Genomic DNA, 24,713 nt, shown 5'->3' with positions numbered 1-24,713 from the left:
ACCCGACCTCAACCTAATTGAGATGGTTTGGGATGAGTTGGACTGCAGAGTGAAGGAAAAGCAGCCAAGAAGTGCTCATCATATGTGGGAACTCCTTCAAGAGTTTTGGAAAATCATTCCAGGTGAAGCTGTTTGAGAGGATGCCAAGAGTGTGCAAAGCTGTCATCAAAGCAAAAGGTGGCTACTTTGACGAATCTCAAATATAAAATATATTTTGATTTGTTTAACACTTTTTTGGTTACTACATGATTCCATATGTGTTATATGCCTTCACTCTTATCATACAAAGTAGAAAATAGTAAAAATAAAGAAAAACTGTTGAATTAGTAGATTTGTCCAAACTTTTGACTGGTACTGTACCTTTTGGCTTACAAGCAGGGCAAGTTGTGTGGTTAACTGACGATGTGTGGTTCGCTGACGGTGTTTGGTTCACTGACAGTGTTTTTTTCACTGATCGTGTGTGGTTCACTGATAGTGTTTGGTTCACTGATGGTGTGGTTCACTGATAGTGTTTGGTTCACTGACGGTGTGTGGTTCACTGGTGTGTGTTTGGTTCACTGATGGTGTTGTGGTTCACTGATGGTGTGTGGTTCACTGGTGTGTGTGGTTCACTGACGGTGTGGTTTACTGATGATGTTGTGGTTCACTGATGGTGTTGTGGTTCACTGACGGTGTTGTGGTTCACTGACGGTGTTTGGTTCACTGACGGTGTTGTGGTTCACTGACAGTGTTGTGGTTCACTGACGGTGTTTGGTTCACTGACAGTGTTTGGTTCACTGACGGTGTTGTGGTTCACTGACGGTGTTGTGGTTCACTGATGGTGTTGTGGTTCACTGACGGTGTTGTGGTTCACTGACGGTGTTTGGTTCACTGACGGTGTTGTGGTTCACTGACAGTGTTGTGGTTCACTGACGGTGTTTGGTTCACTGACAGTGTTTGGTTCACTGATGGTGTTTGGTTCACTGACGGTGTTGTGGTTCACTGACGGTGTTAGGTTCACTGACGGTGTTGTGGTTCACTGATGTTTGGTTCAATAACTCTGTGTGGTTCCTGATGGTGTTGTGGTTCACTGACGGTGTTAGGTTCACTGATGGTGTTGTGGTTCACTGACGGTGTTGTGGTTCACTGAATGTGTTGAGGTTCACTGACGGTGTTATGGTTCACTGATGGTGTTTGGTTCACTGGTGTTTGGTTCAATAACGCTGTGTGGTTCACTGATGGTGTTTGGTTCACTGACAGTGTTAGGTTCACTAACGGTGTTAGGTTCACTGATGGTGTTATTTTCACTGACAGAGTTAGGTTCACGGACGGTGTTTGGAACTCTAACGGTGTTGTGGTTCACTGACGTGTTGTGGTTCACTGATTGTGTTTGGAACTCTAACGGTGTTGTGGTTCACTGATTGTGTTTGGAACTCTAACGGTGTTGTGGTTCACTGACGGTGTTGTGGTTCACTGATGGTGTTATTTTCACTGACAGAGTTAGGTTCACGGACGGTGTTGTGGTTCACTGACGTGTTGTGGTTCACTGATGGTGTTTGGTTCACTGACGGTGTTTGGTTTACTGATGGTGTTTGGTTTGCTGATGTGTGTGGTTTACGGATGATGTTTGGTTCACTGGTGTTTGGTTCAGTAACGCTGTGTGGTTCACATGGTGTTTGGTTTGCTGATGGTTTTTGGTTCACTGATGGTGTTGTGGTTCACTGATGGTGTTTGGTTCGCTGATGGTGTTTGGTTCGCTGAAGGTGTTTGTTTCACTGATGGTGTTTGGTTTGCTGATGTGTGTGGTTCACTGACGGTGTTGTGGTTCACTGACGGTGTTAGGTTCACTGACGGTGTTGTGGTTCACTGATGGTATTTGGTTCAATGATGGTGTTGTGGTTCACTGACGGTGTTGTGGTTCACTGACGGTGTTAGGTTCACTGACGGTGTTGTGGTTCACTGACGGTGTTAGGTTCACTGACGGTGTTGTGGTTCACTGACGGTGTTGTGGTTCACTGACGGTGTTGTGGTTCACTGACGGTGTTAGGTTCACTGACGGTGTTGTGGTTCACTGACGGTGTTGTGGTTCACTGACGGTGTTAGGTTCACTGACGGTGTTGTGGTTCACTGACGGTGTTGTGGTTCACTGACGGTGTTGTGGTTCACTGACGGTGTTAGGTTCACTGACGGTGTTGTGGTTCACTGACGGTGTTGTGGTTCACTGACGGTGTTAGGTTCACTGACGGTGTTGTGGTTCACTGACGGTGTTGTGGTTCACTGACGGTGTTAGGTTCACTGACGGTGTTGTGGTTCACTGACGGTGTTGTGGTTCACTGACGGTGTTGTGGTTCACTGACGGTGTTGTGGTTCACTGACGGTGTTGTGGTTCACTGACGGTGTTGTGGTTCACTGACGGTGTTGTGGTTCACTGACGGTGTTGTGGTTCACTGACGGTGTTAGGTTCACTGACGGTGTTGTGGTTCACTGATGGTATTTGGTTCACTGACGGTGTTGTGGTTCACTGATGGTATTTGGTTCACTGACGGTGTTTTTTTCACTGATTGTGTTTGGTTCACTGATGGTATTTGGTTCACTGACGGTGTTTTTTTCACTGATTGTGTTTGGTTCACTGATGCTGGGTGATTAACATCAACAGCACTTTTGATGGATTTAAGTTGGCTGTGTCCTGTAATGAGGTTTGGGAATAGGTGGTCTCTCTCTGTGTGTGTGTGTGTGTGTGTGTGTGTGTGTGTGTGTGTCTGCTTGCGCATGTGCCAGATTGTGAGAATCTCACACAAAATTGACTCGGATGAATTCAATCCTGTACCTCTATAGCTTCTTACTCTCAATATGTTACTTTATTGGTATCCTACATTATGTGACATATTGATTACACCATCGGTTTAGAAAATATATGAATACTTTTTGGCATCTCAGTATGATAAAGTGTACAATGAGCTTGAGCTATTCCGCAATAAATGTTAGGTAAACGAAGCCTTAATTGCTCATTTTTAATGACAGCAAGCGATGGATTGAGCAGCAATGAGATTTGTCCAGAGAACAAGTCAGCGCATCAATGCTCAGATCAGAAAACCCAGCTACGCTGCAGAGAAGCATAATGAAACTCTGTTTATCACCTGCACAGGGATTTTGTGATTTATATACAGTGCTTTCGGAAAGTATTTAGACAATTTACTTTTTCCACATTCTGTTACGTAAAAAATATGTAAAACAGTAATACATTTACATATGTAAGTATTCAGACTCTTTGCTATGAGACTCGAAATTGAGCTCAGGTGCATCCTGTTTCTTTTGATCATCCTTGAGATGTCGCTACAACTTGATTGGAGTCCACTTGTGGTAAATTCAATTGTTTGGACATGATTTGGAAAGGCATACACCTGTCTACGCAAGATCCCACTGTTGACAGTGCATGTCAGAGCAAAAAGCAAGCCATGAGGTTGAAGGAATTGTCTGTAGAGTTCAGAGACAGGATTGTGTTGAGACACAGATCTGGGGAAGTGTAACAAATGTCTGCAGCATTGAAGGTCCTCAAGAACACAGTGGCCTCCATCATCCTTAAATGGAAGAAGTTTGGAACCACCAAGATTCTTCCTAGGGCTGGCTGCCAGGCCAAACTGAGCAATCAGGGGAGAAGGGCTTTGGTCAGGGAGGTGACCAAGAACCCGATGGTCACTCTGACAGAGCTCTTTAGTTGCTCTGTGGAGATGGGAAATTCTTTCAGAAAGACAACCATCTCTGCAGCACTCCACCAATCAGGCCTTAATGGTAGAGTGGCCAGATGGAAGCCACTCCTCAGTAAAAGGCACATGACATCCCGCTTGGAGTTTGCCAAAAGGCACCTAAAGGACTCTCAGACCATGAGAAACAAGATTCTCTGGTCTGATGAAACCAATATTCAACTCTTTGGCCTGAATGACAAGCATCACGTTTGGAGGAAACCTACGGTGAAGCCTGGTGGTGGCAGCCATGCTGTGGGGGTGTTTTTCAACAGCATGGTCTGGGAGACTAGTCAGGGTCGAGACAAAAATTATCGGAGCAAAGTACAGAGAGATCCTTGTATAGAACCTGCTCCAGAGTGCTCAGGACCTCAGACTGGGGCGCAGGTTCCCCTTCCAAAAGGACAATGACCCTACACAGCCAAGACAACACAGGAGGGGCTTTGGGACAAGTCTCTGAATGTCCTTGAGTGGCCCAGACAGAGCCTGGACTTGAACCCGATCGAACATCTCTGGAGAGACCTGAAAATGGCTGTGCAGCGACGCTGTCCATCCAACCTGACAGAGCTTGAGAGGATCTGCAGAGAAGAAGGGGAGAAACCCCCCAAATGCACATGTGCCAAGCTTGTAGCATCATACCCAAGAAGACTCAAGGCTTTAATTGCTGCTAAAGGTACTTCAACAAAGTACTGAGTAAAGGGTGTTATGCTTATGTAAATTTGACATTTATTTTTTTTATAAATTAGCAAACATTTCTAAAAAAGTGTTTTTGCTTTGTCATAATGGGGTATTGTGTGTATATTGTTGAGGGGAAAAAAACTATTTGATCACGTTTAGAAATAGGCAGTAACCTAACAAAATGTGGAAAAAGTAAAGGGGTCTGAATACTTTCCGAAGGCACTGTGAGTCTCCGTATTCCATTGATACCCAGACTATTTGCTCACTGAGCTGGAGCTGCATGCCATGTTTTGAGGGGAATTACGATGTTGTAATAGGAATCAATTACATAGCGCTCAGTCTATTGTCGAGTTAAATAGAAAGGCGGGTGTAGCGCTACTATTGTCTTCTTGACGACGTTACATATAATATATTCGGTGCTGAGGAGCACAGTTGGTTTGGCACGAGAAGGAATGAGCTGTCAGGGCACATTTAAGGTAAATAAAAGAGGGTCAGAAATGGCCCTGGTTCCAGTACACCAATATGATATCATTATATCTTGGCTGACAAGGTGATACGTTTCTCCCAGAATGCGTCACTTTGGTCCCGTGGCAACAAGATGGAAACTTTTACCAAATGCGGGTGAAACTTTGCAGCGTCATCAAATCCAAAATTCATAGCTGGATGGCATATTTATCTGACCTCTTATCTAGCTTGCAGGGTGGGCATGCATTTGTTCCAGCCCTGCAAGCACACACATATTCCACTAATCATCAAATAGACGGCAATGATAGTTGAATATTTAAGGGCGTGATACAACTGAGGCTGAAACAAAGGTTGCCAAAAATGGTCCTATAGCATGCTCCGTGCATAGCTGTGGATATGACCTGGTTTTACATGCTTTATCCCAGAGTCCTTCAAACCCTTTCTGCATGTAAACCAGTGTAATTTCCCTCACACGTTACGGTGTGTCAAAAATAACACTGGCTGAGCAACTGAAGTGAAAACAGCCAATTTCCCACCATCACAAACTTCAAGATGCAACCTTTCATTACATCTCCCAGATCCACTTCCATTGTCATCAGACTCATCAACACTGGACATTCCTTTTGGTCTCTTACAATGGGATACGTGAGGAAATGTAAGCCTGATGCACTGATGGAAAGGTGCCCTGCTACACTTCAGAAGGATAACTACACTAAACATTGCACCAAATCTGTGTTAACATTTTAGGATGATGTATCATTTACTCGTTTATATTAGATTAAAATAAAATACATTTAAATAAATAGAACGACCCACTCCATTTAACCATTATTAAGAGTGCATTGTCTGCTTTTTCAGAAATCAATGGTAAAAAGGCAATAGCTTATGGTGCAGCTCTGAGGAATTGGCTTCACTGATTCTGCCCTCTTCAGCATGAAGAAACCATGATCATACAATATGTATCACGGATTAGAGCATATAGGTTTAAGCGACTTGGATTGGTTCACTGACCCAGCACACACAGGATAATGGATTATCATTGGCTATGATCTGGATAGAATCCTTTCATGTTGACAGAGAGAAAAAGCCCAAGCCCAAGAGTCAATAGAACTCTTAACAAAGCCCCCGCCTCTCTCATCCTCAGCCTGTGTTCTTGATCCACATGTGATCTTAGTGGTATTACCTTGTAGTCACTGTTGCCTTGACATATCCTGTCTCGTGCCAGGTGTTACCTCCAAAGCCTCCAATGTCAGGCTTGTAGCCCATAAAGTGTTGCAGCCATGAGGACATGATCCAGACCTCGTATGTGTTAAACGAATAGGCTTTACCATGTAATGCTGGCGCCGGCACAAAATGTCTTGGGCCTTGTTCAAAGTAAAGGGCTCTAGAAGTGTTAGCCACCTAGTTACAGTGCCTTGCGAAAGTATTCGGCCCCCTTGAACTTTGCGACCTTTTGCCACATTTCAGGCTTCAAACATAAAGATATAAAACTGTATTTTTTTGTGAAGAATCAACAACAAGTGGGACACAATCATGAAGTGGAACGACATTTATTGGATATTTCAAACTTTTTTAACAAATCAAAAACTGATTCAGCCCCCTTAAGTTAATACTTTGTAGCGCCACCTTTTGCTGCGATTACAGCTGTAAGTCGCTTGGGGTATGTCTCTATCAGTTTTGCACATCGAGAGACTGACTTTTTTTCCCATTCCTCCTTGCAAAACAGCTCGAGCTCAGTGAGGTTGGATGGAGAGCATTTGTGAACAGCAGTTTTCAGTTCTTTCCACAGATTCTCGATTGGATTCAGGTCTGGACTTTGACTTGGCCATTCTAACACCTGGATATGTTTATTTTTGAACCATTCCATTGTAGATTTTGCTTTATGTTTTGGATCATTGTCTTGTTGGAAGACAAATCTCCGTCCCAGTCTCAGGTCTTTTGCAGACTCCATCAGGTTTTCTTCCAGAATGGTCCTGTATTTGGCTCCATCCATCTTCCCATCAATTTTAACCATCTTCCCTGTCCCTGCTGAAGAAAAGCAGGCCCAAACCATGATGCTGCCACCACCATGTTTGACAGTGGGGATGGTGTGTTCAGCTGTGTTGCTTTTACGCCAAACATAACGTTTTGCATTGTTGCCAAAAAGTTCAATTTTGGTTTCATCTGACCAGAGCACCTTCTTCCACATGTTTGGTGTGTCTCCCAGGTGGCTTGTGGCAAACTTTAAACGACACTTTTTATGGATATCTTTAAGAAATGGCTTTCTTCTTGCCACTCTTCCATAAAGGCCAGATTTGTGCAATATACGACTGATTGTTGTCCTATGGACAGAGTCTCCCACCTCAGCTGTAGATCTCTGCAGTTCATCCAGAGTGATAATGGGCCTCTTGGCTGCATCTCTGATCAGTCTTCTCCTTGTATGAGCTGAAAGTTTAGAGGGACGGCCAGGTCTTGGTAGATTTGCAGTGGTCTGATACTCCTTCCATTTCAATATTATCGCTTGCACAGTGCTCCTTGGGATGTTTAAAGCTTGGGAAATCTTTTTGTATCCAAATCCGGCTTTAAACTTCTTCACAACAGTATCTTGGACCTGCCTGGTGTGTTCCTTGTTCTTCATGATGCTCTCTGCGCTTTTAACGGACCTCTGAGACTATCACAGTGCAGGTGCATTTATACGGAGACTTGATTACACACAGGTGGATTGTATTTATCCTCATTAGTCATTTAGGTCAACATTGGATCATTCAGAGATCCTCACTGAATTTCTGGGGAGAGTTGGCTGCACTGAAAGTAAAGGGGCTGAATAATTTTGCACGCCCAATTTTTCAGTTTTTGATTTGTTAAAAAAGTTTGAAATATCCAATAAATGTCGTTCCACTTCATGATTGTGTCCCACTTGTTGTTGATTCTTCACAAAAAAATACAGTTTTATATCTTTATGTTTGAAGCCTGAAATGTGGCAAAAGGTCGCAAAGTTCAAGGGGGCCGAATACTTTCGCAAGGCACTGTATATGTCTGGCAGCACTTTGAGAAAATGTGCTGCCTTTGACTGGCGCTCCATTCATCTAATAGGATTGTTTCATTCTCTGGCTCAGTATAAAACATCATCAATATCTCATCCGAACAAGGCTTGGCATGTCACACAACAAAGATTCTTAGAAAGACTTTCATGATGAGTAGTCAGGTGAAGGCAGGTTAGTCTTTCATGATGGGTAGTCAGGTGAAGGCAGGTTAGACTTTCATGATGGGTAGTCAGGTGAAGACAGGTTAGTCTTTCATTATGGGTAGTCAGGTGAAGTCTTTCATGATGGGTAGTCAGGTGAAGACAGGTTAGTCTTTCATGATGGGTAGTCAGCTGAAGACAGGTTAGTCTTTCATGATGGGTAGTCTGCTGAAGACAGGTTAGTCTTTCATGATGGGTAGTCAGGTGAAGGCAGGTTAGTCTTTCATGATGGGTAGTCAGGTGAAGGCAGGTTAGTCTTTCATGATGGGGTTTCGGCCTTTAAAAAGTGAAATTGAGATGTTATTGATCCTTTAACGAGGACACAGCAAACGTCAATCACCAGAGAGTCATTCGAACAAGGCCAAGCTTGGATGAGACGGTGTGTGTGTCTTTGTGTGTATGGTACAGTTGAAGTCGGAAGTTTACACACACCTTAGCCAAATACATTTAAACTCAGTTTTTCACAATTCCTGACATTTAACCCTAGTAAAAATTCCCTGTCTTAGGTCAGTTAGGATAACCACCATTTTAAGAATATGAAATGTCTGAATACTAGTAGAGAGAATGATTTATTTCAGCTTTTATTTTTCCCAGTGGGAAAAGTGGGTCAGAAGTTTACATACACTCAATTAGTATTCGGTAGCATTGCCTTTAAATGGTTTAACTTGGGTCAAACGTTTCAGGTAGCCTTCCACAAGCTTCCCACAATAAGTTGAGTGAATTTTGGCCCATTCCTCCTGACAGAGCTGGTGTAACTGAATCAGATTTGTAGGCCTCCTTACTCACACACGCTTTTTCAGTTCTGCCCACAAATTTTTTACGGCAGTTTTGGAGCAGTGGCTTCTTCCTTGCTGAGCGGCATTTCAGGTTATGTCTATATAGGACACGTTTTACTGTGGATATAGATAATTTTGTACCTGTTTCCTCCAGTATCTTCTCAAGGTCCTTTGCTGCTGTTCTGGGATTGATTTGCACTTTTCACACCAAAGTACGTTCATCTCTAGGAGACAGAATGTGTCTCCTTCCTGAGGGGTATGATGGCTGCGTGGTCCCATGGTGTTTATACTAGCGTACTTTTGTTTGTACAGATGAATGTGGTACCTTCAGGTATTTGGAAATTGCTCCCAAGGATGAACCAGACTTGTGGAGGTCTACAATTGTTTTTCTGAGGTCTTGGCTGATTTCTTTTGATTTTCCCATGATGTCAAGCAAAGAGGCACTGAGTTTGAAGGTAGGCCTTGAAATACATCCACATGTACACAGGTGTATGTAACCTTCTGACCCACTGGAATTGTGATACAATGAATTATAAGTGAAATAATCTGTCTGTAAACAATTGTTGGAAAAATTACTTGCGACATGCACAAAGTAGATGTCCTAACCGACTTGCCAAAACTATAGTTTGTTAACAAGACATTTGTGGAGTGGTTGAAAAACGAGTTTTAATGACTCCAACCTAAGTGTATGTAAACTTCTGACTTCAACTGTTTGTGTTTACATGCACAACATTGTGTGTGTTTGTCTGAGGCAGGTGGTGAGGGAGATAGTGACAGGTTACATGACAGGTGGTGAGTACAGGAAGTGCTTGTGACGATGCTGAATTTTCCATCTCCTTTTAGGTCAGGCAGAGAGGAGGGGCTGACTACACTGTGTATGAAAGAGCTGTTGGATTCCAGACAAATGGACAATCGGAGATACAAACTAAGAAAGGCCCAAGAGAAATATCCAGGCACATACTCTCTAGTAGTATTTAAAATGTTTTGAACCAGCAGCTAGCTGTGATGTCATCACCAGTTAGTCTCAGGCAAATTAATGATGACGACCAATGGTTGATGATGCAACCACAAGCAACATCAAGCCAAACAATAATATTCTGTTAAGCTGAAGACTGAGGCAATACCTCCAGTACCGCCCTTAAAATTGTGTAGAAATTTGCTCTGGCCAAAAGCCAGTTCCCTTGATTCAACTGTATATCTTATCACATGGACAAATTGAGGTAACCAACTTGGAACAATTAACAGCATAACACATGTAGGTATATTGCCAGGAAACAGTATTTTTTATAAACATAGTTAAATGGAGACGACAACGTTAACTACCTCTTGTTACTTTTTCTTGCATGAATGGGTGATCTGAGAGGCTCTGAATACAGAGGGGCAGGCAAAACGGTGAGAGAGGACGAGAAAGAGAGAGAGATGGGGCTAAAACCAGTGCTAATCTCCTATATTCCTCTTTCAGCTGTGATCCTCACAGGTGGCTGGCAGCTGGCTGACGCTCCCTCCATTAACGGCCCTCTAATGATGCTAACTACTGGACCCAGTGCCAGGCTACCGTAGCGCTACACCGACAAACACCACACAGCTAAACACACAGGGCCCGCTGCCAAAACTGCCTTAATTGCTGCAGTTCGTATCTTATTCTGTCCCGGAAATGGGTTCAACTAACAGCCAAGAAGAGGTTGTGTTGTTCGTGGAGTGAGAACTCAATTGCGATGGATCTCTGTTTTTTTTGTGTCAAACTCACTCGTACTTGGAATCCAGTGGAGGCTGCTAAGGGGAGGATGGCTCATAATAATGCTGGAGCAGAGCAAATGGAATGGCATCAAACACATGGAAACCATGGAAACCATGTGTTTGATGTATTTGATACCATTTCACTTATTCTGCTCCAACCATTACCACAAGCCCGTCCTCTCCTATTAAGGTTCCACCAACCAACCCCCTGTGTTGGAATCAATTGGCCCAATTGGGCTATGATTCTTCTCGAAAGACTGATAGCCGGTAACATTGACCCTCCTCCCTTCTCCCCCCTCAGTCTCCTCCCCCCACAGGACCCCTCCCCCTCCAGAGCCGTTGCCCTCAGGCGAACATATCGACAGCCCTGCATCCCCAGGAAGACCAGGGATGTGCCCAACTCCACCTCCACCACCTCCTCTTCCACGTCTCCTATAACCAAAACTGACCTCTATATATTCTCCTCAAGTAGTGACAGCAGACATAAAAATGGGTTGCCCTGTTTCGAGGGAAGTACGTAAAAAATAAAAATAAAAAGGACTAGCCGAGCGCTCTGCAGGGGACGAGACATTTGGAGTGCAGTTGTTGTCAGGGCTCTTTTCAGGACCTCAAAAGAACAAGGCATCATGGTTTTCACTTTCAACTCAGGCATATTTGTATAAATGTTTTATGAAGTGTTGGTGAAGTTAGAAAAGTTGAATGGAAATCGATTTTTTGCTTGTTTGGTATTCACAGTTTGGTACTCAACTGGTCTGTTATTGATTTCGATGAGGGAAAACTGTTATTATAAACCAGTCGTTTGCCAGAACATTGAGTTGTCTGTTTGTAGATGTCTAAAGTATTTGATTGGTAAACATTGCTGAAGAAATATTTTGATCTAAAATGTTTTACAGACCACAATGTAATGTATGTTCCCTTTTCGTAGGCTACAATTCATCTCAATTGATAGAAAATGTTGAATATTTGAAACTAGCGACAAAACCGATTCAATAGATACTCAAAATCAACCTACAGGTAAGGGAGAGTGGGTAGGCTAAGTTCAGCCATTTTTGACATTCAGCATCACTCCCTCAGTGGAAATGTAGTATTATTTCTAACAAAGATATCTACATCGATATACAGTGTGTTCAGAAAGTACTCAAAGACCTTTATTTATTCCACATTTTGTTTTTACAGCCTTTATTCAAAATTGGTTAATTAGCTTTTTTTCCCCTCACACACTACCTCGTAATAACTAAATGAAAACATGTTTTTTAAAATGTTTGTACATTTATTGAAAATGAAAACCAGAAATATCTCATTTATATAAGTATTCACACCCGAGTCAATACTTTGTGGAAGCACCTTTGGCGGCAAATACAGCTTTGAGTCATCTTGGGTATGTCTGTATCAGCTTTGAGTCATCTTGGGTATGTCTGTATCAGCTTTGAGTCGTCTTGGGTATGTCTGTATCAGCGTTGAGTCATCTTGGGTATGTCTGTATCAGCTTTGAGTCATCTTGGGTATGTCTGTATCAGCTTTGAGTCATCTTGGGTATGTCTGTATCAGTGTTGAGTCATCTTGGGTATGTCTGTATCAGCTTTGAGTCATCTTTGGTATGTCTGTATATGCTTTGCACATCTGGATTTGGGGATTTACTCCCATTCTTCCTTGCAGCCAAAGAACTGTGGAGTTCTGTCAAATGGTTCTTGGTGACCTCCCTGACCAATGTCCTTCTTGACCGGTTGGTCAATTTGGTCAGACGGCCAGCTCTAGGCAGAGTCTGGGTCGTTCCATTTCTTTGATGGAGACCACTGTGCTCTTGGAAATGGTCTTCATACACTTCCCCAGATAGATGTCTCAGATCTACGGACAGTTCCTTGGACTGCATGGTATAGTTTCTGCACTGTCAGTTGTGGGAGTTTATATGGACAGGTGTGTTTCTTTCTAAATCATGTCCAAACAGTTAAATTGCCCACAGGTGGACTCCAATCAAGTTCTAGTGACATCTGAAAGATGATAAAAGGAAATTGGATGCACCTGAGCTCAATTTGGAGGTTCATAGCATATGGGTGTGAATACTTATGTAAATTAGATTTCTGTATTTAATTTTCAATAAATTAGCAAACATTTCTAAAAACACATAACTTTGTCATTATGCGGTATTGTGTGTAGATATGTGTAATCTAGTTTAAATTCAGGCTGGTGATGCCTATCTACAACCATTTCAGTGCACCTGCGATAACATCTGCAAAGCTGTGTTAGCGACCAATAAACTTTGAGTTGATTTGACATATATTTCAGGACGTTGTGTATCCATGGAAAATATCTGAACGCATGTAAACATTACAGTTATAAAAACGTAGCTTGTCCAAAACAAAGTGGTCTTTTGGCTAAACTTAACTGGGTATGGGGTAAGTAAGTAAGTAAGTAAGTTGAGCCGCAGGACAGGGTAAGTTAAGTCATCTACAAATGTCTGTACTGAATGAATAATTACCACTACCTTTTTTAAAATCATGTATATCTTTATTTCCCAAACACAATTCAACACATCCATTTTAAGCATATGTTAACACACGCTTAACACCTAACAAACACTTTGTACTTTTTAAAAACACTTTTTAACATAGGCCCTGTTGTTACCTTATATCCCAGCGATAATACCTTGCATTACACCTGGGAAGAAAACACTTCAATTTGCTCAACTTACCATTGGCTTAACTTACCCCGTGGCTATTGGTTCAATTTACCCCAAGGCAAACAAGGATGTGCTTTCATACTAGCTTTAGGACCTCATATTGAAGGTTATAGAGATCCCAACTGATGTATAGAACAATCTTAAAAGTATCTACTTTGGTTGAGATACAAGCATCATGAAACCTCTAACACGATAAATACATTGAACTTTGTGAAAATCTGTTTTCTTTACTTAACTTGTTTACCACATTTCCCATGTGGTTTCTTTCTTCACAGACTCCATTAAATGATGACCTCTTCCTAAATATTTGGTCAAACTATTCATTTTGTGTATGGTTTCCTAGAAACAAGGGTGGCTCAACTTACCCCTTTGGCTCAACTTACCCCACTCTCCCCTACTGTATTAAAAGAGAACATAAAGAAGAAAATAATTGTCTGTTTTTCTACCACCTCCAATCAGCCTGGATTAGGGACAAGTACAGTACATCCCAAACGACCTATACACCCAGTATGTAGCTTTTGTACTGTGGAAATGTAATGTTGTTCATTGTAACCCAGAGCAGGGCTGTTGGTTTGTGCGATGTTCAGTGTGTATGTGGACCAACAGATGTCAAATTAAAGATTGGAGAGCGTCGTAGCGACTCCAGCCAGGACTATTAGTCTAATTACACTAAAAATTAAATTAGTATCGGACTGTATCAGATCCAAATCGAGTCACTTGGCAAGACACTGATCTGTTTCAACAAAACTCCTGGCAAACACAGTTACAGTGTTCCTCAGTCGTCAAAACAGGCATCAAAACATTCATTATTATAATGGTTGGACATTTAATTATAAACACTGCATATAATGTATAAGTCCGTTACAAGGCAAATGGGGTATTTTTTTATCTATTCACACTGCGTAGTAACTTCAATTGGACAGATTTCATGTCTGATTTCCTCCCCCACCCTGAGTAGTATTGGAGCTAAGGCAGAGCCTGGTGTTACATGTTAAAGAGTCCCCCTCTCATCTCAAATCAAATTAAGGTCAACTCACAGTGACTATGCACTGAAGGATAAGGTCAACTCACAGTGACTATGCACTGAAGGATAAGGTCAACTCACAGTGACTATGCACTGAAGGATAAGGTCAACTCACAGTGACTATGCACTGAAGGATAAGGTCAACTCACAGTGACTATGCACTGAAGGATAAGGTCAACTCACAGTGACTATGCACTGAAGGATAAGGTCAACTCACAGTGACTATGCACTGAAGGATAAGGTCAACTCACAGTGACTATGCACTGAAGGATAAGGTCAACTCACAGTGACTATGCACTGAAGGATAAGGTCAACTCACAGTGACTATGCACTGAAGGATAAGGTCAACTCACAGTGACTATGCACTGAAGGATAAGGTCAACTCACAGTGACTATGCACTGACTATGCACTGAAGGATAAGGTCAACTCACAGTGACTATGCACTGAAAGATAAGGTCAACTCACAGTGACTATGCACTGAAGGATAAGGTCAACTCACAGTGACTATGCACTGAAGGATAAGGTCAACTCACAGTGACTATGCACTGAAGGATAATGTCAACTCACAGTGACTATGCACTGAAGGATATGTTGGTGTCTTGGAAATACTAATGAATAGACTCAGAGCTTAACGTTCTGTAGACAGAGGGAATTAATATGTCTACGTGCCTGGTGCCTTTCTGTCAAAAACTGACAATCTTCCCCCGAAGGGCCTGAGGGAGCCTTTAAAACAGACGGTTGCCGCCTTTTTACGTTCCATGAAAGGAAAACAAAGGCGTGTTTCTCTTCTCAGTCGGCGGTATCTCCCCTCCATCAGACTTCTGGCGGTGTTTGTTTGATACAGCCTGGTGGTTTCCACTCTGTCAGTGATCAAAGATGCCGCTCACACCCAGAACCTCACACAAAAGACGCGACATTTGGCAATTAAATATTCAAAGAAAGTTATTTTTATCCCCCGATTCTCTTGATTGAGGTTATGTTCAACTGGGAACGCAGACAGAATAGTCAAACGTTGAGGTTTATCAGTTGTTTGACCCTCCAAGGGCATGCATTTAACAATGTGTGGATATTATCAGTGGTGCAGTTTGTAAATTGGTAAAATAATATGCCCTTGAGTCCTGTTATTAGAGAGTGAAAACAGCGCCATCCCAGTGGTCAACCCCAGCAACTGCATTCCCGAGCGACTCCCCTCTGAGCTGCACAAACGCAACCAATCGTTAACGAGTAACGTCCCACCGTAGGGGACAGACCCGCCTACCGCCAGTGTTTAATCCAACTTCTTCCTTTCCTTTCCCCTCCTCCACTCCACTCCTCTACTCTTTCTCTCTCTTTTTTGTCTCTCTATCTATCTATCCCTCTATACCTACCTGTGTCTGTTGGGCCGTGCCCGTACCAGGTGACCATATCAGTGGATGGTATTTTGACCACTACTGGTTATACCCAGGAGGACTATACCATGTTGGGATCAGATGACTTCTTCTACATTGGGGGGAGTCCCAATACTGCAGACCTGCCCGGATCACCCGTCAGCAACAACTTCATGGGCTGCCTCAAAGACGTGAGTGTCTCTGGTTCAGTACTGGGGATCGAGGGGGGAATCAGGCACACACACACAGACATGCACGCACACACACACACACACACACACACACACACACACACACACACACACACACACACACACACACACACACACACACACACTGACATATTTGCTTGCGTACACAAACTGTCCACACAGATGTAATGTGGGCTAGTGTGTGTGTTTTGTGTGTGTGTGTGTGTGTGTGTGTGTGTGTGTGTGTGTGTGTGTGTGTGTGTGTGTGTGTGTGTGTGTGTGTGAGAGAGAGAGAGAGAGGTCTAGGACCGGCTTTTAGATGCATCATAACTCTACAGGCTGGATATTGTCTCAGGGATGCTAAGTTATTATCCTAACTCTAAGAGGAAGTAGAATGATAAATCCCCATAGTTGGTAGGAACAAAAAAAAATGTCCCCAATAAGGCTCCAAGCCACAACTCAACAAGCTGAGAAGAAAACCACTCCAATGAAATTACTTATAGAGGAACAGATGGGAATAGGACAGCAATACTTTCCTTATAAACGTTATCTGATTGAATAAGTCATTATTGTTTCATCAGATTTAATGAATCATATAGTAATTACATTTTCATTGTTTTGGTTGCTATTTGGGAAATTCCTCTTCAAATCATCCTCCCAAAGCAATTCTAGTCTTATGAAGATGCTGATGATTATACATTCAATTCCCAAACAGAGGGAAAGGAGGCAGAGGACGAGTAGAAATTAGGGAAAGGGAAGGTGAAGAAGCATAATGAGATAAAGAGGGAAAAGGACAAATTTAAAAAATGGGGGAAGAGAGGATACAAAGTAAAAGTGAGAAGACCGTGCAGACATGAATTAAGGAGAAATAAGAGAGTGGGGAGAGAGAGAGAGGAAAGAGAGAAGAGCGAGTGGAGAGAGAGGAAAGAGGGAGAGAGAGGAAAGAGAGAAGAGCAAGTGGAGAGAGAGAGAGGAAAGAGGGAGAGAGAGAGGAAAGAGGGAGAGAGGACAGAGAGAAGAGTGACTGGAGAGAGAGGAAAGAGGGAGAGAGAGGAAAGAGAGAAGAGCGAGTGGAGAGAGAGTGGAGAGAGAGAGAGAGGAAAGAGGGAGAGAGGACAGAGAGAAGAGTGACTGGAGAGAGAGGAAAGAGGGAGAGAGGACAGAGAGAAGAGTGAGTGGAGAGAGAGAGAGGGAAAGAGAGAGGGTGAGAGAGAAGGGGAGAGAGAGAGGAAGAGAAAAAATAGTGAGTAGAGGGAGAGGAGAGAGAGAGGGAAAGAGAGAGGGTGAGAAAGAAGGGGAGAGAGAGAGGAAGAGAAAACATAGTGAGTAGAGGGAGAGGAGAGAGAGAGAGGGAAAGAGAGAGGGTGAGAAAGAAGGGGAGAGAGAGAGGAAGAGAAAACATAGTGAGTAGAGGGAGAGGAGAGAGAGAGAGGGAAAGAGAGAGAGAGGAAGAGAAAACATAGTGAGTAGAGGGAGAGGAGAGAGAGAGAGGGAAATAGAGAGGGTGAGAAAGAAGGGGAGAGAGAGAGGAAGAGAAAACATAGTGAGTAGAGGGAGAGGAGAGAGAGAGAGGGAGAGAAGGAAGGGAGAGAGAGAGGACAAGAACATAGTGAGTAGAGGGAGAGGAGAGAGAGAGAGTGAGAGAAGGAAGGGAGAGAGAGAGGAAGAGAAAACATAGTGAGTAGAGGGAGAGGAGAGAGAGAGAGGGAAAGAGAGAGGGTGAGAAAGAAGGGGAGAGAGAGAGGAAGAGAAAACATAGTGAGTAGAGGGAGAGGAGAGAGAGAGAGAGAGAGAAGGAAGGGAGAGAGAGAGGAAGAGAAAACATAGTGAGTAGAGGGAGAGGAGAGAGAGAGAGGGAAAGAGAGAGGGTGAGAAAGAAGGGGAGAGAGAGAGGAAGAGAAAACATAGTGAGTAGAGGGAGAGGAGAGAGAGAGAGGGAGAGAAGGAAGGGAGAAAGAAGGGGAGAGAGAGAGGAAGAGAAAACATAGTGAGTAGAGGGAGAGGAGAGAGAGAGAGGGAAAGAGAGAGGGTGAGAAAGAAGGGGAGAGAGAGAGGAAGAGAAAACATAGTGAGTAGAGGGAGAGGAGAGAGAGAGAGGGAAAGAGAGAGGGTGAGAAAGAAGGGGAGAGAGAGAGGAAGAGAAAACATAGTGAGTAGAGGGAGAGGAGAGAGAGAGAGGGAGAGAAGGAAGGGAGAGAGAGAGGAAGAGAAAACATAGTGAGTAGAGGGAGAGGAGAGAGAGAGAGGGAAAGAGAGAGGGTGAGAAAGAAGGGGAGAGAGAGAGGAAGATAAAACATAGTGAGTAGAGGGAGAGGACAGAGAGAGAGGGAGAGAAGGAAGGGAGAGAGAGAGGAAGAGAAAACATAGTGAGTAGAGGGAGAGGAGAGAGAGAGAGGGAAAGAGAGAGGGTGAGAAAGAAGGGGAGAGAGAGAGGAAGAGAAAACATAGTGAGTAGAGGGAGAGGAGAGAGAGAGAGGGAGAGAAGGAAGGGAGAGAGAGAGGAAGAGAAAACATAGTGAGTAGAGGGAGAGGAGAGAGAGAGAGTGAAAGAAGGAAGGGAGAGAGAGAGGAAGAGAAAACATAGTGAGTAGAGGGAGAGGAGAGAGAGAGAGTGAGAGAAGGAAGGGAGAGAGAGAGGAAGAGAAAACATAGTGAGTAGAGGGAGAGGAGAGAGAGAGAGTGAAAGAGAGAGGGTGAGAAAGAAGGGGAGAGAGAGAGGAAGAGAAAACATAGTGAGTAGAGGGAGAGGAGAGAGAGAGAGGGAAAGAGAGAGAGAGGAAGAGAAAACATAGTGAGTAGAGGGAGAGGAGAGAGAGAGAGGGAAAGAGAGAGGGTGAGAAAGAAGGGGAGAGAGAGAGGAAGAGAAAACATAGTGAGTAGAGGGAGAGGAGAGAGAGAGAGTGAAAGAGAGAGGGTGAGAAAGAAGGGGAGAGAGAGAGGAAGAGAAAACATAGTGAGTAGAGGGAGAGGAGAGAGAGAGAGGGAAAGAGAGAGAGAGGAAGAGAAAACATAGTGAGTAGAGGGAGAGGAGAGAGAGAGAGGGAGAGAAGGAAGGGAGAAAGAAGGGGAGAGAGAGAGGAAGAGAAAACATAGTGAGTAGAGGGAGAGGAGAGAGAGAGAGTGAAAGAGAGAGGGTGAGAAAGAAGGGGAGAGAGAGAGGAAGAGAAAACATAGTGAGTAGAGGGAGAGGAGAGAGAGAGAGGGAAAGAGAAGGAAGGGAGAAAGAAGGGGAGAGAGAGAGGAAGAGAAAACATAGTGAGTAGAGGGAGAGGAGAGAGAGAGAGGGAAAGAGAGAGGGTGAGAAAGAAGGGGAGAGAGAGAGGAAGAGAAAACATAGTGAGTAGAGGGAGAGGAGAGAGAGAGAGGAAGAGAAAACATAGTGAGTAGAGGGAGAGGAGAGAGAGAGAGTGAAAGAGAGAGGGTGAGAAAGAAGGGGAGAGAGAGAGGATGAGAAAACATAGTGAGTAGAGGGAGAGGAGAGAGAGAGAGGGAGAGAAGGAAGGGAGAGAGAGAGGAAGAGAACATAGTGAGTAGAGGGAGAGGAGAGAGAGAGAGTGAGAGAAGGAAGGGAGAGAGAGAGGAAGAGAAAACATAGTGAGTAGAGGGAGAGGAGAGAGAGAGAGTGAAAGAGAGAGGGTGAGAAAGAAGGGGAGAGAGAGAGGAAGAGAAAACATAGTGAGTAGAGGGAGAGGAGAGAGAGAGAGGGAGAGAAGGAAGGGAGAGAGAGAGGAAGAGAAAACATAGTGAGTAGAGGGAGAGGAGAGAGAGAGAGGGAAAGAGAGAGGGTGAGAAAGAAGGGGAGAGAGAGAGGAAGAGAAAACATAGTGAGTAGAGAGAGGGAGAGAGAGAGAGAGAGAGAAGGAAGGGAGAGAGAGAGGAAGAGAAAACATAGTGAGTAGAGAGAGGGAGAGAGAGAGAGAGAGGGTGAGAAAGAAAGAAAGAAATGTGCTGCCTTCAGACTGTAGGCCGTTTCATCCTGTTGGTCAATACTGTGGGCAGAATTACAAGTCTTGTGTCAGGGCTGTGGCTGTGCTTTCAAGTTCCCAGTTACGCAAAAGGCCTTTGATACGCTTGGCCAGGAGCCTCCAGGAGCAAGATATCCAATGAAGGGAAGAAGAGAGATTGAGAGAGAAGAGTATGTGAGATAGAAGAGAGAGAGAGAAAGAGAGAGTGAGATAGGAGAGAGAGAGTGAGATAGGAGAGATAGAGTGAGATAGGAGAGAGAGAGAGGATAGAGTGAGATAGAAGAGAAATTGAGAGAGAGGATAGAGTGAGAGAGTGAGATAAAAAATTGAGAGAGGAGAGAGTGAGATAGAAGAGAGATTAAGAGGATAGAGTGAGATAGAAGAGAGTGAGATAGAAGAGAGAGAATAGAGTGAGATTGGAGAGAGAGAGTGAGATAGGAGAGAGAGAGAGCATAGAGATAGAATAGAGATTGAGAGAGGATAGAGTGAGATAAAAGAGTGAGAGAGGAGAGAGTGAGATAGAAGAGAGATTAAGAGGATAGAGTGAGATAGAAGAGAGAAAGAGGATAGAGTGAGATAGGAGAGAGAGAATAGAGTGCGATAGAAGAAAGCGAGAGAGCGATGGAGGGAGTGAGTTAAAAGACAGAAAGGAAAAGTAGTATCCAGAGAAGAGCCTTAAAGAATGAAAGTTTATCTTGTATTGTTCTCAGGTAACACTGTGCGCGTGTGAAATGACTTGTTTTGTTCCTAGGTAACACTGTGGGTGTGTGATGTGACTTGTATTGTTCTCAGGTAACACTGTGGGTGTGTGAATTGACTTGTTTTGTTCTTAGGTAACACTGTGGGTGTGTGAAATGACTTGTTTTGTTCTTAGGTAACACTGTGGGTGTGTGAATTGACTTGTTTTGTTCTTAGGTAACACTGTGGGTGTGTGAATTGACTTGTTTTGTTCTCAGGTAACACTGTGGGTGTGTGATGTGACTTGTATTGTTCTCAGGTAACACTGTGGGTGTGTGATGTGACTTGTTTTGTTCTTAGGTAACACTGTGGGTGTGTGAATTGACTTGTATTGTTCTCAGGTAACACTGTGGGTGTGTGATGTGACTTGTATTGATCTCAGGTAACACTGTGGGTGTGTGATGTGACTTGTATTGATCTGAGGTAACACTGTGGGTGTAGATGTGACTTGTATTGATCTCAGGTAACCCTGTGGGTGTGTGATGTGAGTTGTATTGTTCTCAGGTAACACTGTGGGTGTGTGATGTGACTTGTATTGTTCTCAGGTAACACTGTGGGTGTGTGATGTGTGTTTGCATGTCTTTTTTGGTGAGAGTTTTTTTGGGGGGTTGGGGGGTGGAGTGAAATCCCCTTCCAGTGTTGTTCTCATCCTTTGCTCTCTTTCCCCCATATCCCCCACCTGTCGTCCTCTCTGCCATCTCTCCTTCTCTCAACCTGAGACCTCTCTTTCCCCCATATTACCATCTGTCTTCCATCTCTCCTTCTCTCAACTTGAGACCTCTCTTTCCCCCATATTACCATCTGTCTTCCTCTCTGCCAGCTCTCCTTCTCTCAACCTGAGACCTCTCTTTCCCCCATATTACCATCTGTCTTCCATCTCTCCTTCTCTCAACTTGAGACCTCTCTTTCCCCCATATTACCATCTGTCTTCCTCTCTGCCAGCTCTCCTTCTCTCAACTTGTGACCTCTCTTTCCCCCATATTACCATCTGTCTTCCATCTCTCCTTCTCTCAACTTGTGACCTCTCTTTCCCCCATATTACCATCTGTGAAAGACCGGATCAATTCAGCCTTATGTAGCAACATTTGAAATTGTGTTTTTTACATTGGATAAAAGAGGAGACTCAGCGTTAGAAAATGGCATCATATGCTACAGTTGAGGAACAATGGGAAAGTAATTCTACTTCGAAAGTAGATAAACTTTTAACCTCAGTTTTGAGAAAATGGCCTTTGAATGTTTTGGTACACCTACTGGAGACCACTGCTTTGTCTACACCCATTCAGCATCGTTCACACCCTCTTAAACTTTAGCCCCATCCATCTCTTTAAGGTATGATCCAAGCTTTCTATCCTAACAACAGCAGTCAAGCTAACTGGCTAACGTTGGCTAGCTAGCTAGCTACTTCCAGAAACAAATGAGAGAACAGCTCATTCTGACCATTTTGCTGGCCCTAGCAGAGCTGGTTAGGCTGGTTTCAAGTTATCCAGAGCGTTAGTGACTGTGACTGTGCTGCTGGCAACAATGTGCACTTTTTTTGCCAATGTTTACTGAAACCGGCCAAATTCAACATATTCAGAGTTTGTAAATTCATCAGTTATTCTGCGCTCTGGCACACTCAGATGAGACTGCTCTGAAATTGGAGTAGATTGCCAGAGAGATTTTACCAGCTACGTCTATCAGCAGTTGTTGCAGCGACCTCATTAACATTCTATTGAAAGGGTTACTTGTATAGTGGAATCTTTTAAGACATGTAGCTAGCTAGCTACCTAAACAATTAGGCAGGTAGCAAACCAACAAGGTTTAATGTTAGCTAGCTAACATTAGGCTATAACTAGCAAAGCAAATGGCTCTGAGATACTTATAATATTACTTCACAGATCATACATGTAACATTAGCTAGCTGACCTAACAACAGCAGTGAAGCACCCAATCTAAATGGCTAAAGTTGGCTAGCTTGCTATCTACTTCCAGACACAAATTACAGAACAGCTCACTGACCATTTTACTCGCCCTACTGAAATGCATACTTCTTTCGTTAAGACATGTAGCTAGCTAGCTAAACAATGAACCATGATTCCAACTCATGACGTTACTACCCTGCATGAAACTGCAGGTAGCTAACCAACCAGGTTCAATGCTAGCTAATGGCTCTGAGATACGAATAATATTATGACACCGATCATACACGTAATGTTAGCTAGCTAGCTAACAGTACACTTTAACTTGGAAACGTGTAATATCTGAATATGTAGCTAGCTAGACTATCTTACCCATATACATGGATGGACGATTTTCCCTCTCTCACGGATGCCATTGTCATAACTCTCCTGTGACGATCTGAAGGATCAGGTTACAGTGGGTCCGCTCTACAGTGTGCTCTCTCTCGTAGAGGGGGAGAGCAGGAAGTCTGCTGTTTTATGGCGGTCGTAAAATACGCTGCCTCTGTGGAACTGTGGAACACAGAGAGACACTTGGATAATCAAAAAATTGAATAATTAAACAATATTTCTATTTTTGAGAATATGGGAATGGTCCGTGGACACTTTTGAAGATGTAATCCGGAGACAGGTGTTTTGTCCATCTTCTTAGCTATCATACTCTTACACTGATTTCAAAACTTGGTCCTCCAGAAAGTGGAGAGCAACACTTATGCAGTTCCACTACACAATATATGTTTTTTTTTTAAAGCTGCGTTAGACAGTATTAACTACACATACTGACAAACTCAAATAAACAGAAGCCTACTACATGGCAGACCAATCCGAACTCATCTCTCGGCATGTCCAGCCCTCTCATTATGTCAGCCAATCATGGCTAGCGGGAAGGTTACTGGATTTTTTTGTGGCTAAACCAACTAGGCTTGTAATTTAACCATTTTATTTGTATTTACAGATGGCATGCACATTTTGTTATTAAGGCACATGAAAGCTGACATGTTCCAGAAGGCATTTTGATTAAAAAAATATAAATGTTCAAATGTCTCTCCTGTGAAGCAACATATACAGTGGGGCAAAAAAGTATTTAGTTAGCCACTAATTGTGCAAGTTCTCCCACTTAAAAAGATGAGAGAGGCCTGTCATTTTCATCATAGGTACACTTCCACTATGACAGACAAAATGAGAAAAAAAAATCCAGAAAATCACATTGTAGGATTTTTAATTAATTTATTTGCAAATTATGGTGGAAAATAAGTATTTGGTTAATAACAAAAGTTTATCTCAATACTTTGTTATATACCCTTTGTTGGCAATGACAGAGGTCAAACGTTTTCTGTAAGTCTTCACAAGGTCTTCACACACTGTTGCTGGTATTTTGGCCCATTCCTCCATGCAGATCTCCTCTAGAGCAGTGATGTTTTGGGGCTGTTGCTGGGCAACACGGACTTTCAACTCCCTCCAAAGATTTTCTATGGGGTTGAGATCTGGACACTGGCTAGGCCTCTTCAGGACCTTGAAATGGTTCTTACGAAGCCACTCCTTCGTTGTCCTTCGTGTGTTTGTGATCATTGTCATGCTGAAAGACCCAGCCACGTTTCATCTTCAATGTCCTTGCTGATGGAAGGAGGTTTTCACTCAAAATCTCACGATACATGGCCCCATTCATTCTTTCCTTTACACGGATCAGTCGTCCTGGTCCCTTTGCAGAAAAACAGCCCCAAAGCATGATGTTTCCACCCCCATGCTTCACAGTAGGTATGGTGTTCTTTGGATGCAACTCAGCATTCTTGGTCCGCCAAACACGACAAGTTGAGTTTCATCTGATCATATGACAGTCTCCCAATCTTCTTCTGGATCATCCAAATGCTCTCTAGCAAACTTCAGACGGGCCTGGCCATGTACTGGCTTAAGCAGGGGGACACGTCTGGCACTGCAGGATTTGAGTCCCTGGCGGCGTAGTGTGTTCCTCACGGTAGGCTTTGTTACTTTGGTCCCAGCTCTCTGCAGGTCATTCACTAGGTCCCCCCGTGTGGTTCTGGGATTTTTGCTCACTGTTCTTGTGATAATTTTGACCCCACGGGGTGAGATCTTGCGTGGAGCCCCAGATCGAGGGAGATTATCAGTGGTCTTGTATGTCTTCCATTTCCTAATAATTGCTCCCACAGTTGATTTCTTCAAACCGAGCTGCTTACCTATTGCAGATTCAGTCTTCCCA

The 24,713-nt window shown here is 43.4% G+C and overlaps 1 protein-coding gene across 8 annotated transcripts in view; it reads left to right on the top strand.

Annotated features, from left to right (window-relative positions):
• The window catches only part of LOC110500696 (neurexin-2), a 1,050,333-nt gene that overhangs the window by 508,795 nt on the left and 516,825 nt on the right, over positions 1 to 24,713 (top strand). For all 8 annotated transcript variants that reach the window (XM_090214789.1, XM_090214786.1, XM_090214788.1 and 5 more), the window contains one exon: positions 15,697 to 15,858. In XM_090214789.1, coding sequence (XP_090070915.1) covers positions 15,697 to 15,858 — 162 coding nt within the window. The remainder of the gene's footprint in view (positions 1 to 15,696; positions 15,859 to 24,713) is intronic.

This window comes from Oncorhynchus mykiss, chromosome 21, assembly GCF_057628025.1.
Source record: "Oncorhynchus mykiss isolate SJ-2025 chromosome 21, ASM5762802v1, whole genome shotgun sequence".
Taxonomy (NCBI): domain Eukaryota; kingdom Metazoa; phylum Chordata; class Actinopteri; order Salmoniformes; family Salmonidae; genus Oncorhynchus; species Oncorhynchus mykiss.
This window is presented reverse-complemented; position numbering and strand designations above follow the sequence as displayed.